At 31.5% G+C, this 22,106-nt stretch overlaps 1 protein-coding gene and 1 long non-coding RNA gene across 4 annotated transcripts; one reads left to right on the forward strand and one right to left on the reverse strand.

The window, feature by feature from the left end:
* Positions 1–220: 220 nt before the first annotated feature.
* Positions 221–1,842, reverse strand: LOC148554450 (uncharacterized). Its single transcript, XR_015885774.1, has 2 exons — positions 1,419–1,842; positions 221–1,242 (listed from the first exon to the last, which is right to left on the reverse strand). It is a non-coding gene; the product is annotated as an uncharacterized LOC148554450 (long non-coding RNA).
* Positions 1,843–4,526: 2,684 nt separating this feature from the next.
* LOC107646276 (protein cornichon homolog 1) lies at positions 4,527–9,432 on the forward strand. Of its 3 annotated transcripts, none has more exons than XM_088492091.1 (5): positions 4,527–4,800; positions 4,899–5,080; positions 6,204–6,326; positions 7,434–7,528; positions 8,192–8,498. In XM_088492091.1, exons 1-4 carry the CDS (start codon positions 4,723–4,725, stop codon positions 7,477–7,479), a joined length of 429 nt encoding a protein of 142 aa, XP_088348217.1. In that variant the 5' UTR covers positions 4,527–4,722; the 3' UTR covers positions 7,480–7,528; positions 8,192–8,498. The 3 variants fall into 3 exon arrangements, with proteins under 3 accessions (XP_088348217.1, XP_088348216.1, XP_088348218.1); XM_088492092.1 differs by lacking the exon at positions 8,192–8,498 and adding an exon at positions 9,312–9,432 and having other exon boundaries at positions 4,547–4,800; XM_088492090.1 differs by lacking the exon at positions 8,192–8,498 and having other exon boundaries at positions 7,434–7,645.
* Positions 9,433–22,106: the final 12,674 nt, after the last annotated feature.

Genomic DNA, 22,106 nt, shown 5'->3' on the forward strand with positions numbered 1-22,106 from the left:
CTTGTTTAAACACAAAGAGAGATAACTAACAAAGAGTTCACCCAAAAATCCAAAGAAAGAAAACGGGTTGAGACTTTGGTCTGAATAATTACTAAACAAAAAAAAATGCATCAACAATGCAATTAACACGAGAATAGAATTGAGAAAGAGAAAGAAAGAGAGATACCTAAGAGAGAAGTTCCCCCAAACCTCCAAAGAAAAACACAAGTTGAGACTTCGGTTTAAGCAATCACTAAACCCGAAAAATAAATTAAAAAAAAACTTCAACAGGAGAGACCTAGGATGATTTCCCGCTAAAAATGAGAGAATTAAGGTGTAGCATTATAAACGAGATAAGCCTCAATGTAGTCCCTAAAATTGTACTCGAACCTCATAGTAGTCCCTGAATTTAAAAGTTCCTCAGAGTCATCTCTGAACTTGCACTCTGAGACTCAAAGTGGTCCTTCCGGCAATTTCAGCACACGTGGCGCAACCGAAAAGCTTAGCTGGCAGCGTTGGTGACACGTAGGACTCACAACGGCTAGCTGATGTGGCAGAGTAAACCCTTCCGACTCAATTTGGTCCCTCAGGTGAAGTTAAAACCCTAATCCCCTTTTTTGAAGGCCACATTGTTCACTCTACTATCTCCTCATCGGTGTTGTGTTCTTCTGTTCTCCCTATCTGAAGCCCGAAGATTATGGCTAGCACGAGCAATGCAGCTGGGAGCTCGAACAACCCACGATCGTTTGGAAGTATCATGAGGAGAATGAACAGAAACAGAGAAACTCGTTTGCCAGAATGGTGTGCCTACGGGTCGAGACCGGTGCTGCGGTGGTCAGGGACGGATTCTAATCCAATGAGACCGTTCCTGGGTTGTCCGAACTACAATGTAAGTACTATTGTTGTTGATTGCTGTATTTATGGATATAAATTTTGCTGATTGAATTTTGCCCGAACTACAATGTTTTTCTCCGGTTCCGTATCCCCGTGGTAGGTCTTGCTCGGCTGAGTCCTTAGCCGGTTCTTCAGTTTCTTTAGGAGGTTCCTCTGCCTTTTCATGTGCATCCTCAGCAGGCACCTCCTGGCCCTCAGATGGCTCATCCCGGGACTCAGCTGGCTCGGCAACTTCACCAGAACCTTGTTCATTTGCACTCGTCTCTGAATCATTCTAGGGCTCAGCAGGTTCACCATCCTCTGTAACTCTTTCCACTGTTTCTTCCGCAGGCTTGAGAGACTGCTCCTCCTGATGCCCATTTGCACTAGCTGTTAAAAACACAGAAACATGTTCTTCGCCACATCATTAACAAAATCAACAATTTTTTAAAGGATAATTTAGCTGAAATGATAATTACATCATCAATTAAACAGATGCAAAGTCGAAGTTGGCATCACTGTATGAAAAATGTGTGAGGCGCGAGATAAAGAGAGGAATAAAGTACCTAGGTCGTCGCCAAGGCGAGGGCGCTTGTTGTCGCCGTCGTCGGAAACCGCGGCATCGGCGTTGTTATCGTCAGGGTTGGATTTGGCATTAGATTCGGTAGGCTCAGAATCGAGATCTTCGAACTTGCGTTTGCAATCGGAGGTAAGAGGGCTGGCAGAAGATGCAACAACTTCTTCCTCCGCCATTGAGCTGCGGTCTTTGGGAGAGAGTGGTTACGCTTGGAGGATTTTACAGTGACGAACAGAAATGAGAGGTTCGATGGAGGGAGAAAACAGAAGAGAAGCGAAGAAAGAGGATTGGGATATTTTGCGGGAAAAAGGAAGGAGGGTGCTACTGAGTGGCTCAGACTTACGACTCCGCGCTTCGCAGTTTGCACGCCACTCACGGAGACCGAGGTGGGCTAAACCAACAGTTTTGGACACACTCCAAAATTTACTCTAGGTGTTTATTACAAATGCACACTCAATTTCTAACTCATACCTTTATTGATAGTCTTCTATTTTTTAATGAATAATAAAACGGTCTAGATTAATTATTTACAATATTTTACACAAATATCTATTCTATTATACTTTTTAAATAGATTATTTTATACTATTAGTTACGAGTGTTCAAATTCAAATTAAATCGCTCATCCAATTTAATTCAAACTGAAAACTGATTAAAATTGCACTAATTTAGATTTGATTGGATTCTATTTTTTACAAATTGCTAGATCGGATCGAATTTCGAATCTACTTTCCATAACTCATCCAATCCAATTCAAATCGCACAATGTGCTATAATATTATACTTATGTATAACATGTTCAATTTTTTATACATTTTTATATTATTCATATATTATTATTATTTAATAAATATTTTATGTTCAAAAAATTATTTATTTATTTATTTTAACTAACTTATAATTTTATTTCTATCATTATGTTATCATTGGCTTTTTAAGATATTGTTGATTATTTAAAATTTGATGTTGAGACTTGTTATATGTATTTAGCTTTTTTAATTTATGAAACCGCAAATCCAATCCAATCCAAACCGCTTAAAATTGGATCGGATCGGATCGAATTGAATTTTTTTTAAAGCATCCAATCCAAACCGCACCGCAAGTAAAATTAGTGGATCAGATAAGTTTTTGACTCAAAATCGATCCAAACCGCACTGCAAACACCCCTGCGTACTAGTCATACTTTTATATACATCTTTTAGATTACTCTATAATCTTCCATAATCTTCTAAAACTTTCTAGAATATTTTCAAGACCTTCTAAAATGTTTCAAAACTATTTAGAATATTTTTAAATATTCCAAAAAATAAAATTAATTAAAAATTTTAAATTGTAGAAGAATATTTTATTTTTTAAATAAATAATTAAAAATAAAAAATAATATTTATTCGGTAAATTTATAATTATATAAATATAAAATTAAATAAAAATATTGAAAAAATAATAATAAATTTTGGTTGTGTTTGAACTTTGAACTTTTCTATCACTTATAAAAGTCTCATACATATTTGAAGACTTTATTTTAAATGTACAACTTAATTTTTGTAAAATATGTTAACAATATATTTTTTTAACATAAAATATATTATTTTTTATCATTATATTATGTGTATGTTTGGGTGCCATTATTTTATTAAAAAATATCTCTTTTTTTATTTTTTAACATGTTTAGCAAATTTCTAGTAGTAAAATTAAAAGCACTAGTAAAATCAAAAAAAGATCTTTTTGAGAAGTTGTAATTTACATCTTTTTTTAAAATATTTTTTTTCCTTAAAAAAAGATGTTTTTCATGTAATAAATAAACAAAAAAATACTTTTATATTGTTATATCCAAACATAATTGATAGATAAAAAGACTTTTTTACATGAGATATCCAAACATAAAATTACTTTTACTTCTCTATAAAATCTTTTAAAAAAAATAACTCGAAAAAATATCTTTTTTTTAAAAGAGTAATTCTTGGCATACAAGCGATTAAGGCTTGTAAGCCTTACAAGTTCAATTAAAACTAACGCTCAAAACACGCTTCGAACCATTCTTTCTTCCTCTTCGTCTTCTCCTTCTTCTTTTCTTTTGTTTCTTGCCTTCTCTTTCTCCTTCTTCTTCTTCTTCTTCTTACTGCACATTCTTCTTCCTCTTACTCTTCTTCTTCTCCTTTTCTTTCGTTTCTGCACGTTCTTCTTCGTCGTCTTCCTCTTCTTCTTCATTTACGTTCTTTCTCTCTGTTTTATCTTTTTTTTTCGATTTTTCATAGTGAAATCGTTTTTGAAAAAGAAGAAGCAGTAGAAGATGAGGAGGAGAAAGAGAAAGAGTTCTAAATTATGCATAAGATGTATTTTAACAAATTTTGGGTGTATTTCTTTAAATCCTTTGGGTGTATTTTCTGTAATCCTTTGGGTGTATTTCTATAATCGTTTGGGTAAATTCCTGTAACCGTTTGGGTGTATTTCTGTAATCATTTTGGGTGTACTTCTGTAATCGTTTGTGTGTATTTCTAAAGTTCCATTATCTTCAAAAGGATTACAGAAATACACCCAAAGGATTACGAAAAATACACCCAAAGGATTTAAAGAAATAAACCCAAAATTCGTTGCATAATTCAGAACTCTTTCTCTTTTTCCTCATCTTCTGCTTCTTCTTCTTCTTCAAAACGATTTCAAAGCTTGATTTCAGAAACTATGAAAATCGAAAAAGAAAAAACGAAGAGGAAGAGGAAGAGGAGGAAGAAGAAGAAGAAGAAGAGGAAGAAGAAGAAGAAGAACCGTTCTGAGTGTAGCGCTTTGAAAATAGAAAACGTTGAATAACGCATTAAAAGGCCTAATAACTTGTAAAACTTGTAAGTCAAAAAGACTTGTATGTGTAGCACTCCTCTTTTTAAAACTCACCCAAACAAACTCTATGTGTACTGAACCAATAAAAATGCAGAGTTGGTTAACAAAGTTGAATTTCTAATGTATTTATTTCATAAAAATTTAAAAAGTTGCCAAACCCTAAAATATATTATATATTATCTATGCTATAAATAATTGACTGTGTAAAATAATTTTGTAATTAATAATAATTAATATAAAAGGTTGAGCTGTTTTTATTGTCAATGGTGGTTTGTCCGGCACCTTGATCAACCATCATCATACTCAAAAAAGTAATTGCAATGAACAGAGTCTTCACCAACTCTCCCATGTCCAAAGTCCAAGCATATCACTGATTCTAAACTCTCAAAAACTTGCCAACTTGTGAAAAACACACTCTTTCTCCGAAAACTCTGCGCCACGTCTCTGATTCCTCCGTTTTAATGGGTTGGGAATTGCTCTTCTGGCTGCTTCTTTGTTTCCCTCTCAACATTGCCTTTTTTGCCTCTTCTTTCTACCAGGTGGGGTTCTTCTTTATTTTTATTTTCTTTCCCAATTCTCTACTTTCTTAGCTTCCATGAATCTGAAAAATTGTTCTTTTTATGGTGGGGTGTCCAAGGTTTTGATATTATCGGACTTGGAAGATGACTATATGAACCCTTTTGATGCCTCGTCTCGAGTCAATTACTTCGTGGTTCCCGAGTTTATTGGGCAGGGATTACTCTGTGCTCTTTGCCTCCTCACAGGTCATTGGATCATGTTTTTGCTCACACTTCCTCTTGCTTGCTATCATGCCAATCTGTGAGTACATACATGTCTTTACAACCCCAAACTGATTAGTCTGCTGTTTTAGTTATATTAACTGCCTTATATGTTGTTGATTATTTTGTTTCCTAATGTAGATTTTGCCTTACAATGTGCTAATCAGGGAAGTCAAGTTTTCCCTCTTTATGTGTGTATGGATTGAATGGAGGCATAAGATCTGACATTTGAACCCAGTTTGGGGTAGAGGGTGGGTTAGGCTTGTAGTGACCAAAGGGCAAGTGTGTTTTGGAGCACATTTAGGGTAGATAGAAATTGATTTCAGAGGAGAAAAATTATCTTTACTGTTATAATTCTTGCCTTTAGTTTGGAATGGTTCTCCGCTTGATTTGGGAGAAGTGAAAATTTTTTTACTTTCTATCAGAATTGCTTTCTATAGGAACTACCTAATGTAAATCACTTTACGTTAACATAAAATTCTAATTATATCAGTTCTGCCATAATTAATATCACCTAGAAAAAACATTTACAAAAATGGTACCAAACACACACAGTGATCTTGCTTGAGCTAAGATTTTTGGGACTTACATCAGTGAGCAGATAGTTGTGGTGTTGATTATCAATTTTCGGAGGTTGAGAATGGTGTGAGTATGTGGAGTAGTGGTTTCCCTCTGTATGGAAATCCACCTTAACCTACTATTTTGTCCCCTCTTTGTTGCTATTGGATTTGTATAACTTTATTGAAACTTATTGTCAGACAAGGTGTTTTGTGAGAGTCATTTAAGCTGATGTATTGCTTTTCCAAACAACTTAGGTGGAAGCTATATTGAGATTTATCATCCAATTACTTGGCATCACTGTTCTGAAGTTTTTTAATTGCTATAAATTGCTTATTGATTTTGTGAATAAGATGAACTTATAGCACATTTGTCAAAGCAAGTTTTATGTTTCAATTTTTTTTTTTTTTTTACTTCTATTATCTGTCTATAATCAATGTGATTGTATTTCATGGCCATGTAGATCTCACAAATTACCATTAACAGAAACGAAGTTGATTTAATGAACTACCTGTGCATTGACCTGGTACTTCCATAAAGGCTTTTGGCTTATGAACTTGTGTTTCCTCTAACTAGTTCATGGTTACTCTGTTTCTATGACTCAGGTTTATGAAACGGCAGCATCTTCTTGATGTTACTGAAGTTTTTAGGGTGCTTAAAGCTGAGAAGAAATTTCGGATTGTCAAACTTGCTTTCTACTTATCAGTCCTGATTATAACTATCTTCAGGTTTGTCATGCCCTTAAACTACCATATACCCATTATTGTTTTTTGACTCTTACAGTCATACCACTTAAACTTATGTCTATTTTTTTTAAAAAAAAATAGGTCTTCTTTTAGGATTTATGCTGCAGGAAGAACTTTAGTATAATAGTTCTAAAATTGAGGAATTTGACATAACTAGCAATCCACATAGGAACTCTAACAATTGGTCGAGTAAAAAATAGCCTGGCATCACACAGTTGAAATGGAACCTGCTAATGCTTTTGTGTTGGGTAGTTCACTTTGTTATGTGTTATTTCATGAAGACTTTGACATCACTCACCTTTAACCACCCTATTCACTATCTTTACACTTGCATATGCTTCAACAGGATTACAGAGGTCACAGTCAACACCTTTTGTTGATTAACTGTAGTTAGGTTTAACTTAAAAATTTTCTGTTCAAGTGCCATTATTCATGTACCGAATTATGTATTAGAAATGTTCTGCAAACCCGCCAAGTTGTGTCTCCTTAGCCAATTAAATTCTCTAAGTAGATACATTACCCAGCAAATAGGGCAAGATATATTTGCCTGTGTCATTTGAACTCACAAATTATTTTCTTCCTGCCAACCTCCTCCCTGACCTTTGCTTCTTAGTGTATCCTACTCCTGTATTCTAGATTTTAGTTATTTATTTATTTATTAAAAAAAAATAGGAGTTATGGCTAAGTTCTTGTATTAGCTTCATATATCCCTAGCTGATTTGAACTTGGTTGTTTGTTGTCATACTAAATTCTTTCATGACCAAACCTTCTCTTTTAGGAAGGGGTTGGTGAAGGTTGCTCTAATTCGTCTTTTGATGAAGCACTCTAGACTATGAAATTTTGAAATGCAATAGAAAGCAAGCATTCACTTGCCACCTTGCTTTTTCAAATGCAATAGAAAGCATCCATTTTGTCTTGTGGTGCTGCTTAAAGATCTCCTTTCAATAGGAAAATTAGATGGACCTGGCTTTTGGCATGTGCAATATTGTATGATTATTCATGTATGCTGCATTTGCTGCCATGGCTAGTTATACATCAAAATCTCAATGAACCTAAAGGCCAACTTCTCTTTGAACTTTCCTTTTGCAGGCTTGTACTACTACTTGTCTACTATTTTGATCTTGAAGATGAATGACACACAAAACCTACGCAAACCCACACTTGTGCTGTATGACCACCAATGTGTAAGTTGCTCTGAGATTTTTTGTTTTTCCCCGTCTTCTGGGAAGGAAGTCTCTTTTTTATGGGAAACTGTAATTGGATATGTTGTAATTGGATTTAGAAATCATAATCAAAGATCATGGAAATAGAAATCTGTCACTAATTTGAGCCAACTGAGGTAGTTGTTTTGACAGCTTTAAAGGTGTTTTCCCTTGAAATAGCTTATTAGATGAATTAATATGGTTAGCAATAATAGAAAATGATTCAGAAGTTATTTGAGTGGTAGGTATTGTTTGACTGTTCAAAGTAGGCTTGAATTGGTGATCTGAATAGTACTTTTTATAGATGTTATAACTTGTTATAAAACACCTTAACCTTGTGTAGATTTAAAGTAAATACTCAATATGGTCCTTCATAGTATTACTATAAAATAACCATCAATTTAAGGATCAAATGGATAAACTAAATTGATGAGAGTTTGTGAAATCTTCCTTTTTGGAGAAATTCTGAAAGTCAAGAGGATTTTGAAGTCTATGAAAAAATCCCTTTTCTCAGAGAACTCCCTACCAATGTTATGGGAGACACTAAGCCTTTTTCTTCTTTATCCAAATCTATTATCTAAAACAACCACAGCCTTGTTTGGTTGGTGATCAACTGATCATGTCCTTTTCTTTGTTTTTGGTCAGAGCTGATCATGTTTTGTTCTGGATACAACTTTTGGGTCAACATGGGCTAAATCTAATTCAAGTAATTTTGGGCCTGAGATAGATTTGTTACAGTGGAGTCCAAGATCTATATGGACTCTGGACTCAGTTTCGGATGAGACTAGTGGGACTTGTACTCCTCCTTCTATGGAGATTGGAGGCCCACATACTTTGATTTCTTGTTAGTCCTTTTTTGTTGTAAAAACCAGGTTGCAAGTCCATGATCAACTAACAGCAAGTCGTTTGGTTGATAATTTAAACAATTTAGAGAGAAAGTTATTTATGTTTATGATAGAGATTAGTGTCAGTCATAAAATACAAGGTTGTTGAATGCCATAATTTTAATATAGAAAAGGGTTGTGGGTAGAAAGGCCTAATAATATTTACCCTAAGTATTGCACTATAAAAATTGTGAGGAATATTCGTTGAAATGGGGAAAAGTAAAAAAAGCATTGATTGAAAGATATATCTGGGGCCCAAAAAGGTAAAAAGAGATTGTGGATAGGGTGTGATCCATGAAAATGACTAAAGTGCAATAAGCATCTCTTGCCAAACCCGACATACTGTAGGCAGCTTCAAAACAGTGTGTCTTTCTTTTTATTACTTTTTCGTTTATCTTGTCAACTTACCCTCACAACTAAAAGACACACAAATTTATGATTGGGTCCATTTTCAAAGCATTCATCAATCATCAGTGCCCATTTCCCCCCTTCCTCCAATGCCTTGTGAACAAGTTATTTATGATGGGAACGTTTTTCCCTCTTCATGTGTTCTACCCTACACAATTGCCCATTCAAGTTAAGCACAATGCTGAGTCCTTTTCATGTCTCAATGCTTTTTCTTTGTGGGTCCTCCCAATTCTCATATTGTGTATGGTCTTGTAAAAATGTTACTGAGTTACTAAAAATTAACTACTAAATCAGTTATTATATATTTGTGTATAAATTCATGTGTTTTTTAATTCATTTTAAACGTGTATTTTGTATTTCGAATATGTATTTTATATAGGTGACTGATTATTCACTCTCTAATACAAGGTACTAGTACTCATATATTATTGTTCATGAGTCTAAGTTAAATTTACTTGAACCCATGATTGAAGATACCATTTGGATTTGAAGTAAACCCAGAAAAGATTGAAGATTCTTAGAAGGAAATTCTGTTACTCCAGAATGCAGACAAATAAGAAGCAGCTAAGTTTGATAACTCCTTTACCCAAAATAGAAAATCACGTCACACCACTCACATCGGTGGTGTTTGGTGTTTCATGTTTGTCTTACTTAACCAAAGGAAGCTCCAACAAATGTAGCTCTTTGTATTGGCTAGTCATTCTTCGTTTCACTTCTTTTACATACCAAGGGCTTTTATTATGCATATCTTCACTTATGTTTCAACTTTCATGTCACCCTCATTAATGAAAAAATCCCGTTAGAGAGCTAATAGAATATTTGTACAATGTGTATAATAGGCTATGAATTAAAAAATAAACATTACTATGTCATAAAACCATTCATCCCAAAAGTTTAAGCTAATAGAAAAATGTAACACTAATGGTTATATCTCTAATACTGAATCGGACATCCCTAAACCTCCATTGTACACATTGTACAAATATTCTATTGACTTCCTATACTTCCTCTTAATGAAATTCATACGGCAGGGAAAATATGAAAATGTGAACCCCATACTTTACTCCATCAAAGCAATAACATAAAAAATGATTTTTTTTTTCAATGCATATTCAATAAGAAAATGTTTTATTGAGACATTTCATTCAGTGGCAAATAATTATGTTTTTTTTATTATGGAGTGAAATTAATCCAATTATATATACTAGTTATTAGTAGGTAATATCATGTTCATTAATAAATTATTTTATTTATTAAAGATGTGAAATATAATTGTAAAATTAATCAACAGGATAAATATTTTATACGCTAATTAAGATGTTTCAGTTTTAAGTTTTAAAATATAGAAAATAAATTTTTTTATATATAACGAAGGGTATTTTTAAAAAAAATTATGCACTGAATATTTTTTAATTTATATTATATATAGTAGATATTTTTTTAACAGTCAAAATAATTTAAAAGAGTATTGAATTTTTTATGGTAAAAGTATATTATATATTCACATTAAATAAATATAGAAAATTAATTTTTAATTAGTCAATGCTAGTTAATTTTTTATTGTAATTTTCTTAAATTTCAATTTTGGAGGATTTAGTTCTAAATTTTAGAATTTAAAATTTAATAAAAGAATAATTTAAAAACAATTGACTTTTGTGACAATTAAAAAGAATAGTTAATTCTCTAATTAAATTTTTTATATATGCATTATTTCAAATGATTTTGGATGCGGGCCCTTGAAGATGGATAGGTACCAAAACAAACTTAAGCTTGATAGGTTGGGCTTGTGGGCCACAAGTCACGTGGGCTAAATACTCCATAGGCCCACATAATAGGACATTCTCTAGACATTAAGATGTTGGTTAAGAACTAAAGACCAATAAAAAAAGAAAAACATTCATTTCATTTTCGTGTTATTTTTTCCTGCTCATCCCTCTCCTAATTTCTCTTTCAGCTTTGTTTCTAAATAGGAGTATTTTGTTTTTATCCTCGTATTAAATAATAATTATTTTCGCAACTCAATTTCAAAATTTGTGTTTAGACTATTTTTGTTTTCACTATGATTGAATTGAAGCAAGTCGTTGAGAGTTTGGTTTATTCTCTCGATAAAAATCTAAAACAAATATATGCTTATAAATATCTTGTGTGCTACCTAGTTTATTTTCGATAAGACTTTAGTAGCATAACAAACTTACACGTGGAAGAGCATTAACATCAGAATGAGCAAATTGGTCAGGCATTAAATTATGAACAATGCTATATGAAAGAATCTTACTTCTTACATTATATTTGACATATAACTTTAACATTAATGAGATTGTCAATTTTTTGTTTTTGTTAAAATTCTCATTTAAAAAAAAAAAGAAGATAACAATAATAAATGTTCAAATATAAGCATGGATAGACATTTCGTTAAATTATTATGAGACACAAACTGGTAACAGCTAAACAAGATTGTCGGGTTGATGACGTCACGTATGATTTAACAAGCAGTGTTGTACGGAATATATATAAAGTGACAAATTATTTTTATTTTAGTGACTCCATTGAGCAAACTAAATATTTTTTGTTGTTGTTTGTTTCTTTAAAAGGAAAGGCTAAAAAGATGTTGCATTGAGGACTGGGTGCTAGTTGCTCCACCAGATTCTTTCACCTCTATGAAATAAATTTGAACTTTCAATCAATATAATATACTTTGAATTATTGTAGCTGACTATCTCTGCAAATTATAAAATATAGATAGATATGGGGAAGATCAAGTTCTGAATTAGAAGCTTTGAAGGTGAACAATAATGTGTAAGAGAGAGAGATAGAAATTAGGGTAGCTATGGATTGAATAGACTAGTGATAATAGTAGTCGCTTTACACAGTTGGATAATAACTCCATAAAAAGAGGGGGCTACCCTTTCCCATTTGTCATTTCACTGTTTGATTCCAACCACACCTTCAAGTACAATCTCTGCTTCTCTCTCTCAATTCAAAAACTCAAATTTTATTTGGATAGACAATAAAAAATAAAAGAACGAAAAATTGAGAAGAAAAATTAATGTATACTTTTATTTTTCTTAGAAGAACCATACATCATCTCTGGACTATAACTTTAAGAATGTAATTTATGTTAGTGTTGCAAGTCTGAGGAGTGTTAAAGTTAGTCCCACATCAAAGAAAGCAAGGAAGAGTGAGGAGTTTATAAAATGAGAGACTCATTAACTTGACATCTTAAGGTTTTAAGGGATATTCAAGGTAAAGCATCGAAAGTCTTCCCGATAAAGTTGGTCCGGGTGGCATGTCCCGCGGTGTTTTGTGATACTCGTGGTGGTGGAAGAGCTCTCCGCGGTTGGCCAAACAATTTACCCAATAAAGAGATATGACTTATGAGTAATGCATAAAAATTATGGCACAAAACTTGGGTCCACAACTAGTATTAGGCCCTTTGCTTAATTGATTAAATTAAGATGGGCTTCTTCTTCCTTAGAATTATGCAGAGGAAAAGCCCAATTGGGATTTATGAGTCGCTAACTCACTACCATTATTATATGGCATATAGTGGCGGTACATAACCAAATTAAAACCACCTCCTTTTTCTAATTTGATTTGTTATCCACCAAAGTCTAAACTTTATACATTGTATTTCATATTTTAGGCACCAAGACACACAACTAGTTTCTTTGACTCGTTCCTTTATTCACCAATATGTTGATGGCTTATAAAAACATTAACTTCCTAATCACATATAATTGGTTAGTAAAAGTTTATAACATAAAGAACTCAAGTCATGAAATTTCAAACTTTTAAAAATCAACATTACATAATTTTACGGTTCAACTCTTAAATTATATCGAAAGATGTAGTTGATCTAAGAACTCCTCAAGAGAAATATGTCCGTTTATACAAGACTTAGTCTTAATCATATTTACATAAAAATTGTGCATATATTCTGCACGAATTTATTCGATTTTTCTTCAAATTCACCCTCCAATGCAAACTATAAATAAAATGCTTAACATATATCCAATATATAATATTTACCCTTAATTCTTATATCTATTCAATTATTACCGATTTGAGTATCAAAATTCTTGCAAGTAATCAAGTATGCTCAGTACTACAAATTAGTGTTCCAATTATTATACGAGAGATAATTATCTTAACTTCACATTTAGAAGTACGTAACTATTTCTTCTAAGCTAAATTTCTCTAAGTGTTTGTTACAAATGATTCACACATGACTCACACTAACTCTCACTTCGTATTTAATGGATGGTTAGGATTAAATCTAATCAATAGTTCAGGTTAATTATCTAGAACCTTCATTACAAATATTTATCCTACTACAACTTTCTGAATATTTTTAGATTCTTTCATAATTCATACTACTCTTCATACTCCTATATACAGCCACACTCTTCTAGAATATTCTATGACCTTCCATAATCTTCTAGAACCTTTTAGATGGTTCTGGGACCTTTTAGGAGCAAAATCCATCTACCCGTAATTACATCAAATAATCTCATTTTCAAAAAAAAAAAAAAAAACAGTAATATTTTTTTATATAAAAAACATTAGCCCTTATTTGACATATATGTTTAAAGTGTTAAAAATAATGCGAAGTGTATAGTTTTTTTCCTATGAAATCTTTCAAGAGTGCAAATTTGTGTTTGGGGAGAGATTGAAAGAGAGTTGAAGTAGTATTTAGTAACGTTGAAGTGCGAAGAAAGCATATGTACAAACATGGTTTCATGGTTAGGTCATGATCATAGCTCTATAGGACAAGTAGTTGCTACTTGCTACTTGTGAGTTGTGACACTCAATAGTAACTTAATAATAATAATAAGTGGGGAATGCTCTTCTTCGTTCTCTCATCAATAATAATAATTAATAACATTAAATAATAATGGTTTTAACTATTTTTAGGCCTTTGGACCACATAATTCTTAGTGCTGCTATGTGATATATGAATAGTAATGTTCTACGTAGACCTTTTATCTGGAGCCACACAAATAAAAGGTTCATCACCATTAATTTCACTGATTCATTGCCAACTTATTAAACTTACCTTTTCTGCATTTCTTTCTGAATAATAAACATCTACCGCCTTCTGTTTTCACATAATAGTAATTAATAACCAGACCTATATGTGATATTGTCCTGCCCCTATCAATATCATGAGAAATTAATCATATTAAACAAGTTTACATTTTTATGTATAATTTATTTCATTTATTGTTAACTTTGATTAAAGACTTATATTTATCTTTTGGTTGGTGCATCTTAAAGAGTACACATTTAAGTACAATATACAATGTACATAAAGTAAAGAAAAATTGCGGTGCAATTTTGCATGATTGTGATAATAATATTTTAATTAACGGAAATGTTAAAGAAAATCAGTCAAAAACAGCCATAACTTGTCTTATTTAACATTTATTAATTATTGCGATAATTAACAACAATGCTAGGAAATTAAGAGGGTACTAGCCAAAAACCAGCCAAATGTCTCGGGGTGAATCCAAAACATCTACGATGGTGCTTATGCTAGGCATTAGGATGTTTCTTCTACTATGTATTAAAATATTTCTTTTTCATACTAAATGGATGTTTTTTTATATATTTTATAAATTTTTTTATATACTAAGAATCGGGATTGTTAGAAGTTATGTGATCTTCGCCCTTTTTCTCTCACGTATCATTCAGAATTTTAATTTGGGGTGAGAAGTAATTAATATCAAATATTATAAATTAAAAACAAATAAAATTAATTAAATATAATTATAAATTAGTTAAGTTGTTTATTTTTTGACTGATCACCTCTTAATTCATATACTTTTTTAATAATTAATTAATACTAAATAAAATAAATTTTGATTATTTCTTTTTTTTTTTTTTTTTGTCTACCTAGTATTACCCTTTAATTAAATGCCAAAGGCAAATACATTATTAACATTAATATTAGTGTACAGCTAAAGACCGTAACCTATGTTATGTCTATCAAAGAGGTGTCTTTTGACAAGAATAGGGGTCAAAGGATTTATAGATGAGAGTTAGTATTGTCATCATTTACAAATTCGGTAATATTAGAGATATACAAAAATTATTAAAATTTATTTTATTTAATATTTATTAATTATTGAATAAATTTTGTTTATTTTAAATTAATTAATTTTTGTTATTAAATATTTTTATTATAAATTTTATAATATTAAGTTTGAATGATAATGTTAAAAAAATAAAAAAATTAATCAATATTTTTTTATTTAATATTTATTAATTATATTAATAAATATTAAATAAATATTAAATAAAAAATTCTGATTATTTTGATTAATTCTTTTTTATTATCAACTATTTCTGAAATTTGAAATACAACCCTAGATCCTAATCTCACCTCTTAAATTTGGCCTTACTTATGTCTGCCAATGACTTTAACTCGAGTTACGGCGGTATAATAAATTGTTTCAAAGTTATTATGCTTTTTTTTTTTTCTGGGACCATTTGCTTCAATTATTAACCTACCATATCTTATTACTCATTCTGCATTTCTACTTAATAGCAGCTAATAGCCTAATACCTTTGTAACTAATAAAAAAAGAAAGTAAATGACTGATCAGTTATAAAAATTGAAAATCCTGTAATTACATCTTTTTAATAATAATAATAATAATAAGGTGAATTCTACCATAATAAATTAATAATAATCATCACAATTGAACAGTCAATTAGATTAAATTAATTAATTTTTTTTTTATTAAAAATAGGAGACTCAAATCCGTAACCTCTTAATTGAGTATGAAGAGATTATGCCATTTGAGTTATTACTCGTTGGCTTAAATTAGTTAACATTTAATGGTAAATTATATTGCTATTATATTATAGGGTTCATGTGATGTTAATTGTATGCGGCACTATCTACCTGAATTATTGAATGTGGTTAGGGTTAAGTGAGTTAAAAGTACCGTTTGAAAAATATATTATTAAAATAATATTTAATTATTTTGTCAGTCTTTATATTTTATTAAATTTTAAATTTAGTCTTATAATTTAAAAATTTATTATTAAATTTTTATTTAATTAAATTTTTACTAGTTTTTATTTTTTAGATAAAAAATACAATAATATTATAATAATATTTATTTCTTGAATATTATATAATTTATTATCTTACATCAGATACAAAAACGAATATTTTAAGAATATTTTAGTTTTTAAAAAATTAATAATGATTTAACTAAAAATTTTGATCTAATACATGCATGAGTTTAATTACAAACTTCTAAATTACAAAAATTTAACTAAAAATTTGATAAAATTATAAAAAAACAAAATAATTAGACTTAAAATAAAATATGTCATTCTTATTATATATATATATATATTATAAGAAGATTTTTAAGTGTACTGTCATACCGGTGTATCAGTGATTTTTAACCGTTGATCTTAATTATATATATTATATATATTTTTTATAATTAAGATCAACCGTTAAAAATAACTGAAACACCGGTATAACAGTACACTTGAAAATTTTCTTATATAGTAATGAGTGACTAATAATTCAAGGATTTTTCTGATTTGGTATCATCTTTTTAATTTGTGTGTCCACACTCCATAGTACTTGAGACTCAGAAAAACAGGTCTGAGGTTGTTTCCCTAGCTAGCTATAGCTAGCTGCTCTTCATTTTATTATATTTGTTGCAGCAATTATTAAATATTAATCACCTATATATATATATATATATATATATATATATATATATATATATATATATAATGTACATATAGCCGCACATTTTCTGCACCTTCAGTTTCTGCCTCGAATTAATTGAGCCATCATTAGCACATAATCCAAATGCAATGAATGGAAACTATAAACCTTCAACTTGTTAAACACCTTTAGTTATCATATGCATTATGTTTAACTAATTTGACTTAAATTATTGCTGAGAGATTGTTGTATCACCCTCTTTAATTTCTTTCCTCAATGAAATTTCACAAATTAAAGGAATGTCATCATATAAAACTAAGAAAAATAATAATAATAATTTGAAATCAGAGATGGTGACATGGTGTAAGGTCAATGAAATATTCCATATTGAGGTAAAAGTTTAAAGGATCCAAACATTAAGCTTTTGGTGAAACTTTTATTCATTTTTGTGAATGATGCTGCTCCACTGTACTGCATGAGATAGATGCTCAACACATACAGTGCTGCTCTATATGCATGACACGTGTCTCGTTTCACCAATTAACATGTTCAAATAATTTCGCATAAAAACGCAATCATTTCTAAATGTAAAGGGTTAGATTAAGAGAAGATGCTTAAATCATAACAAGGGATCAAATAATGATGATGATAAAATAGGAATAAGATAGTAACATAATAATGTGTTATATATTGTAATATTATATGATATGATATAAATGCAAGACAAGGACGGGTCATCTTCAACGATTAAAAACTGTGTCGGGCGTTGGCTTCAATTCGGTCCCCACTCTATGGGCCTATATGGGGCTTTCGCCAACTCACATTCTATGCTATTCATTTTTTTCATCAACAATGCTAAGAAATTAAGAGAGTATTAACTAAAAATCAGCTAAACATTTTTGGGTGAATTTAAAATTTCTACGAGTTAACATATATATGGATATTTTTTCTACCAAGTATTAGAATGTTTTTTTTTTTTTACCAAAAATAGGAGACTCGAATCCGTAACCTCTTAATTGAGTAGGAGGAGATTATGTCATTTGAGCTATTACTCATTGGCATTAGAATATTTCTTTTTCTTATTAAATGGATGTTCTTTTATATATTTTTCGAATTTTTTTGTATTGCAAATGTGAATGTCTCTATTTCTTTAAGAATTTCATTTTTTTTTAATTTTATAAATATTTAATTATTTTTACTAAAATATAACTGGATATTTCTTTTATTAAGTATTTGAATGTTTTTTTTTTTCATATTAAATGAATATTTTTTTTATATTTCTTTTCAAGAAGATCAATTAGGCATGCATAGTGCTCTAAGGTTAATTGAATTTTACAATCTGCACTCGCTTGTTTGAATACCAATTGCGCCTCAGTTAAAAAACTGGCATGATTACAAGCAGATAATACGGCGAGTAAGGTAATTGCGTCTGACTTCACTCCTCTCTCTTGCATTTCATGAAAAAGTTACAATGCTTGGTCACCACATCCATGAACACCGTAGGCACTGATCAAAGTGCTCCATGAAACAGAGATTTTCAATTTGAGGACATAGCCATGGAATGGACAACCATGTTTCAGTAAAGATAAGTTTTTGTGGCTCCGGTAACACATCTGGTTCACAAAAGGGAAGCGATTTTTGTCGATGGTGTCGAATCCGACGAGCCAGATGTCGGTGATAGAAGAGGAGTGGGTCGTGGTGGGGAGGCGGAGAGGGCCTGACGGTGAGAGAGAGAGGTCTGTGTGTGTGATTGTTGGAGGTGAGTAGGTTAATATAAGAGAGAAGAGAAAGATTTTTATAGGTTTTAATTAGGTTTACTTAATCAATTTTAAATTTTTTAAATATTAAATTTAAAAAATTTAAAATTAATTATTAATATAAATTAATATGATTTTGTTTAGTTTTTGACTGGTAACCTCTTGATTCTATATACTTTTTCTTTTTTCATTAACCATCCTATTTTTCGGTTTTTTTTATTTAAATGAAATAAATTAATTAATTATTTAAATAAATCGAAATATATAATTTTACTGTTTTAAATATTTAGTTACATTTTCACCGGTTGAAAAAGCAAAACCAGTAAATAAAGGTCTTTATAGTAAAAATAGGGCAGAATAATCTTTTTTATTTTCGCTTTCTGACAATGAAAATTAAAAAAAAAAATCATTTGTTTCGTTATTGCCAGCGAAAATCAAGTAGAGAAATTTCATTGTTTGCGTTTTTTATCAGCAAAAATCGAGGAATCGCGCCTATACATAACACATTTTTTGCCGGCGTTTTCCAAATCATTTCATTTGTGAAATTTTGAGTGTTCATTGTGGGACATTGGGGAAGAGAAGAAAAGAGAAATGGAAGAAAATGCTACACAGTAAGAATATTAATAAACGGGTAATTTATAGAAATAAAATGATTGAAGAAAATTTTACGCAAATACAATATTGACAAATTCTAGACGTAAATGTAATAAACGTAATTGTATGTAATCTGTTATATTCTGTAGCGAAACCCAATTATACGTAATCCGCTACAGGCTATCGCGGATTATGTTGAGGATAACAATACTTATAAATCGCTACACTCTGTAGCGGTTTATGATCAAATTGTGTGTGTGCATAATCCGTTACACCCTGTGTGTGTGCATAATCTCACGTCTGGCAATCTGTTGCTCTTTTCCATCAGAAGTGGGCAAATATGTGGCCTATCTGAGTTGCAGAAATAGCACGTAAGTATGTAATTTTATATATAGAACGTTATGAACTTAAAAGAATACGTGATGTAAATTATACCTGGATGCCAATGGAAAAGAGAAAGCGTCAAAACCCTGCGGCCTCAGTGTGGGAAACTGCCAAAAGATCCATGACTGCTGCAACTATAGGGGTCCAGCCAAGTTGGTGACGTTTCTGTTTGCCACCCTGCACATGCATCGGTACAGCCACGCCAACGCAGCGGCGCCCCAACTATAGCTGCCCATGTCATCAAGTCTCACCACAAAAGGCAATCAGCGAAGGTGGACCCGATTGACACTATTGTCCATGAACAGCTGTGTCGACAGAAGCATCATAATATACGAACGTGCATATATGCGCACAGTCTCCTTCGAAGCATCAGCTGGTAACACCCTGAACCGCTCATGGAACCATGTGAAATGGACTGTGTATAACTTCCTCTCATCCGGTGGCGGAAGCTCACCAAATAAGTCATCGAACCACTCCCATGCCGGTCTGGCCCCCTCGATGCAGGTGAAAGTCTGTCATGCACCTGAAAAGAGCCTAGCCATCCACGGGCAGCTCGAGCTGGTATGCCACATCCTGGAGCGTGATAGTACACTCTCCGAACGGCATATGAAAAGTGTGGGTCTCAGGCCGCCACCTCTCGATAAATGCGCTGCGGTTCATCCAACCAGATCCAATGCGCGTTCAGCCTAGCCAGGTGGTACAACCCAGCCCTCTCCAAGTAAGGTATGATCCTATCATGTAACGGCATATTCTGTTGCCTACGGACGCTATAAATACATCAGGTTGGCTGCATATTCAGAAATAAAGAACACCGGCTTAATTTCTAACAATGACATCACGAAATTATAGCTTATGTTTCTATTCTTAAGCTACTTGGGTTTTAAAATTACTAATTTACCATCCACAACTTACAATCCTACTTCCCTACCTTTACTATTAAATGTTAAATGTCAAAGTTTAAATTTCAAATTTTTATTTTCAAACCAAAAGCTAAACTAAGTTTCTATTTTTCTAATTAATAAACTACTTCTTTAATATTGAATAAAATATACAGTTATTAAAATATTGAAAGAAAACAGTGACACTTACCTCTTCATCGATGGTTCCGGCTACGTGGGCAACGCCGTCGAACCGGTACAACCGTCGTTCATCCTCCATTCTTCAAATGCTCAAGAATTTTCTCTCTCTTCTCTCTACTTTCTCTCTCTAACTTTCTTTCCAAATTTACTTCAACTAATTTCCGCTACAGCCTCACGCGGTATATACAATCAACCACTCTACTCATAATCCGCTACAGGGTGTAGCGAATTATGCACACACACAATTTGGTCATAAACCGCTACAGGGTGTAGCGGTTTATGAGTAGGAAAAGTCTAGGGGGCCAGCAATTTTATTGCATTTTGGCCAGCATGTAACCAGCAGAGAAAGGTGAGCCATTGGATGAAATCTCACACCAATCTCACACCATCAAATCATCATTGATGGCTAGTTGATGGCTACCAATCACAAATGTTGTTGGCCCCTAGCATTGCTCTTATGAGTATTGTTATCCTCAACGTAATCTGCGATAGCCGTAGCAGATTACATGCAATTGGGTTCTACTACAGGATGTAGCATATTACATACAATTGCGTTTGTTGCATTTGCGTCTGGAAATTGCTAATGTTGTATTTGTGTAAAAATTTCGTTCATTTATTTTATTTGTGTAAATTGCCCTTAATAAACTGAATAAAGATAAACATGTTGAAGGCCATCTAAACAAGCGTGTTAGTATTGTGTATTTTTTTTTTTTAATTTCTAGTTATAAAAATTAACTTTTTGCTATTTTTTTAAATTAATAGAAATATATACGGCTAATATGTATATTAGTATTAATTTTTAACTGTAGATGATAGACATTAAAATTTGGAATTTTTTATTTTAATAAATAAATTAAATATAATAATTATCAAAATAAATAATTTAAAAAATATTTACTGAAATAAATATCCTTCACTTATATTTAAATAATATGTAAAAAAATAGAACTGAAATTAATGGATTTAAAGATATTGAGAATTTTGAATTTATAGAAAAAAGGAGAAAAAACTAGTGAAGGGACTAGTTTGGTATACGACATTCAATTTTATGGACTAAAATGAGTCAATTAATATAAAGCGATAGACTAATTTGGTGCATCTACGATAATGACATAATAGATGACACGTGGCACAATCATCTACGTCAGTATGCCACGTGTCACTGATCAACACATCATCATATCATTATACGTGGCTAAATCATGGAGTGACACGTGTCACCAACAACCTATGTCATCAAGTCATGTCATCACGTCGTTAATGAAAAATGGGTCAGGGGCTAACGTGGTGCATTTTTGTCAATTTCAGAGACGTAATTAGTGCAATTGAAATCTTAGGAACGATTTTAGTTCTCAACGCCAATCTCAATGACCATTTTACGGTTTAACTCAAAAATTGCTTCTCATTTCGCTGTTAGGGATTGTGGAAAAGCAATCCTATTTTTGTTGACAACAATAGCAAAATTGACCAAATATTTTGCTCTAGTTTTCGCTGTCAATACCTGCGCAAAAATGTAATTAAGGCTGTGTTTGGTAATAGGACATGAGAATAAGATATAAAAGGCAGAGATACAAAGATTAATGTTCTTATATTTTGTTTGATGATAAACTAGAACAAATTATGAAAGTTTATTTTATGTTTATTTTTTTATTCAAAAAATTGGGAAGAAAAATATAATAATAAAAAATATAATTATAAAAATTTAACAAGAATAATAATAAAAATAAAAAATCAGTTATATTTCTTGTTAGT

This window comes from Arachis ipaensis, chromosome B6 (genome assembly GCF_059453495.1).
Source record: "Arachis ipaensis isolate K30076 ecotype BB chromosome B6, ASM5945349v1, whole genome shotgun sequence".
Classification (NCBI taxonomy): Eukaryota; Viridiplantae; Streptophyta; class Magnoliopsida; order Fabales; family Fabaceae; genus Arachis; species Arachis ipaensis.

What these genes read in the sequence shown, in the direction of transcription:
- LOC107646276 (XM_088492091.1), top strand. Translation starts at nt 4,723, where the DNA reads ATGGGTTGGGAATTGCTCTTCTGGCTGCTTCTTTGTTTCCCTCTCAAC. An exon ending in TTGCCTCTTCTTTCTACCAG is followed by an intron (nt 4,801 to 4,898) that starts GTGGGGTTCTTC and finishes GGGGTGTCCAAG; the next exon opens with GTTTTGATATTATCGGACTT. An exon ending in CTGATTATAACTATCTTCAG is followed by an intron (nt 6,327 to 7,433) that starts GTTTGTCATGCC and finishes TTCCTTTTGCAG; the next exon opens with GCTTGTACTACTACTTGTCT.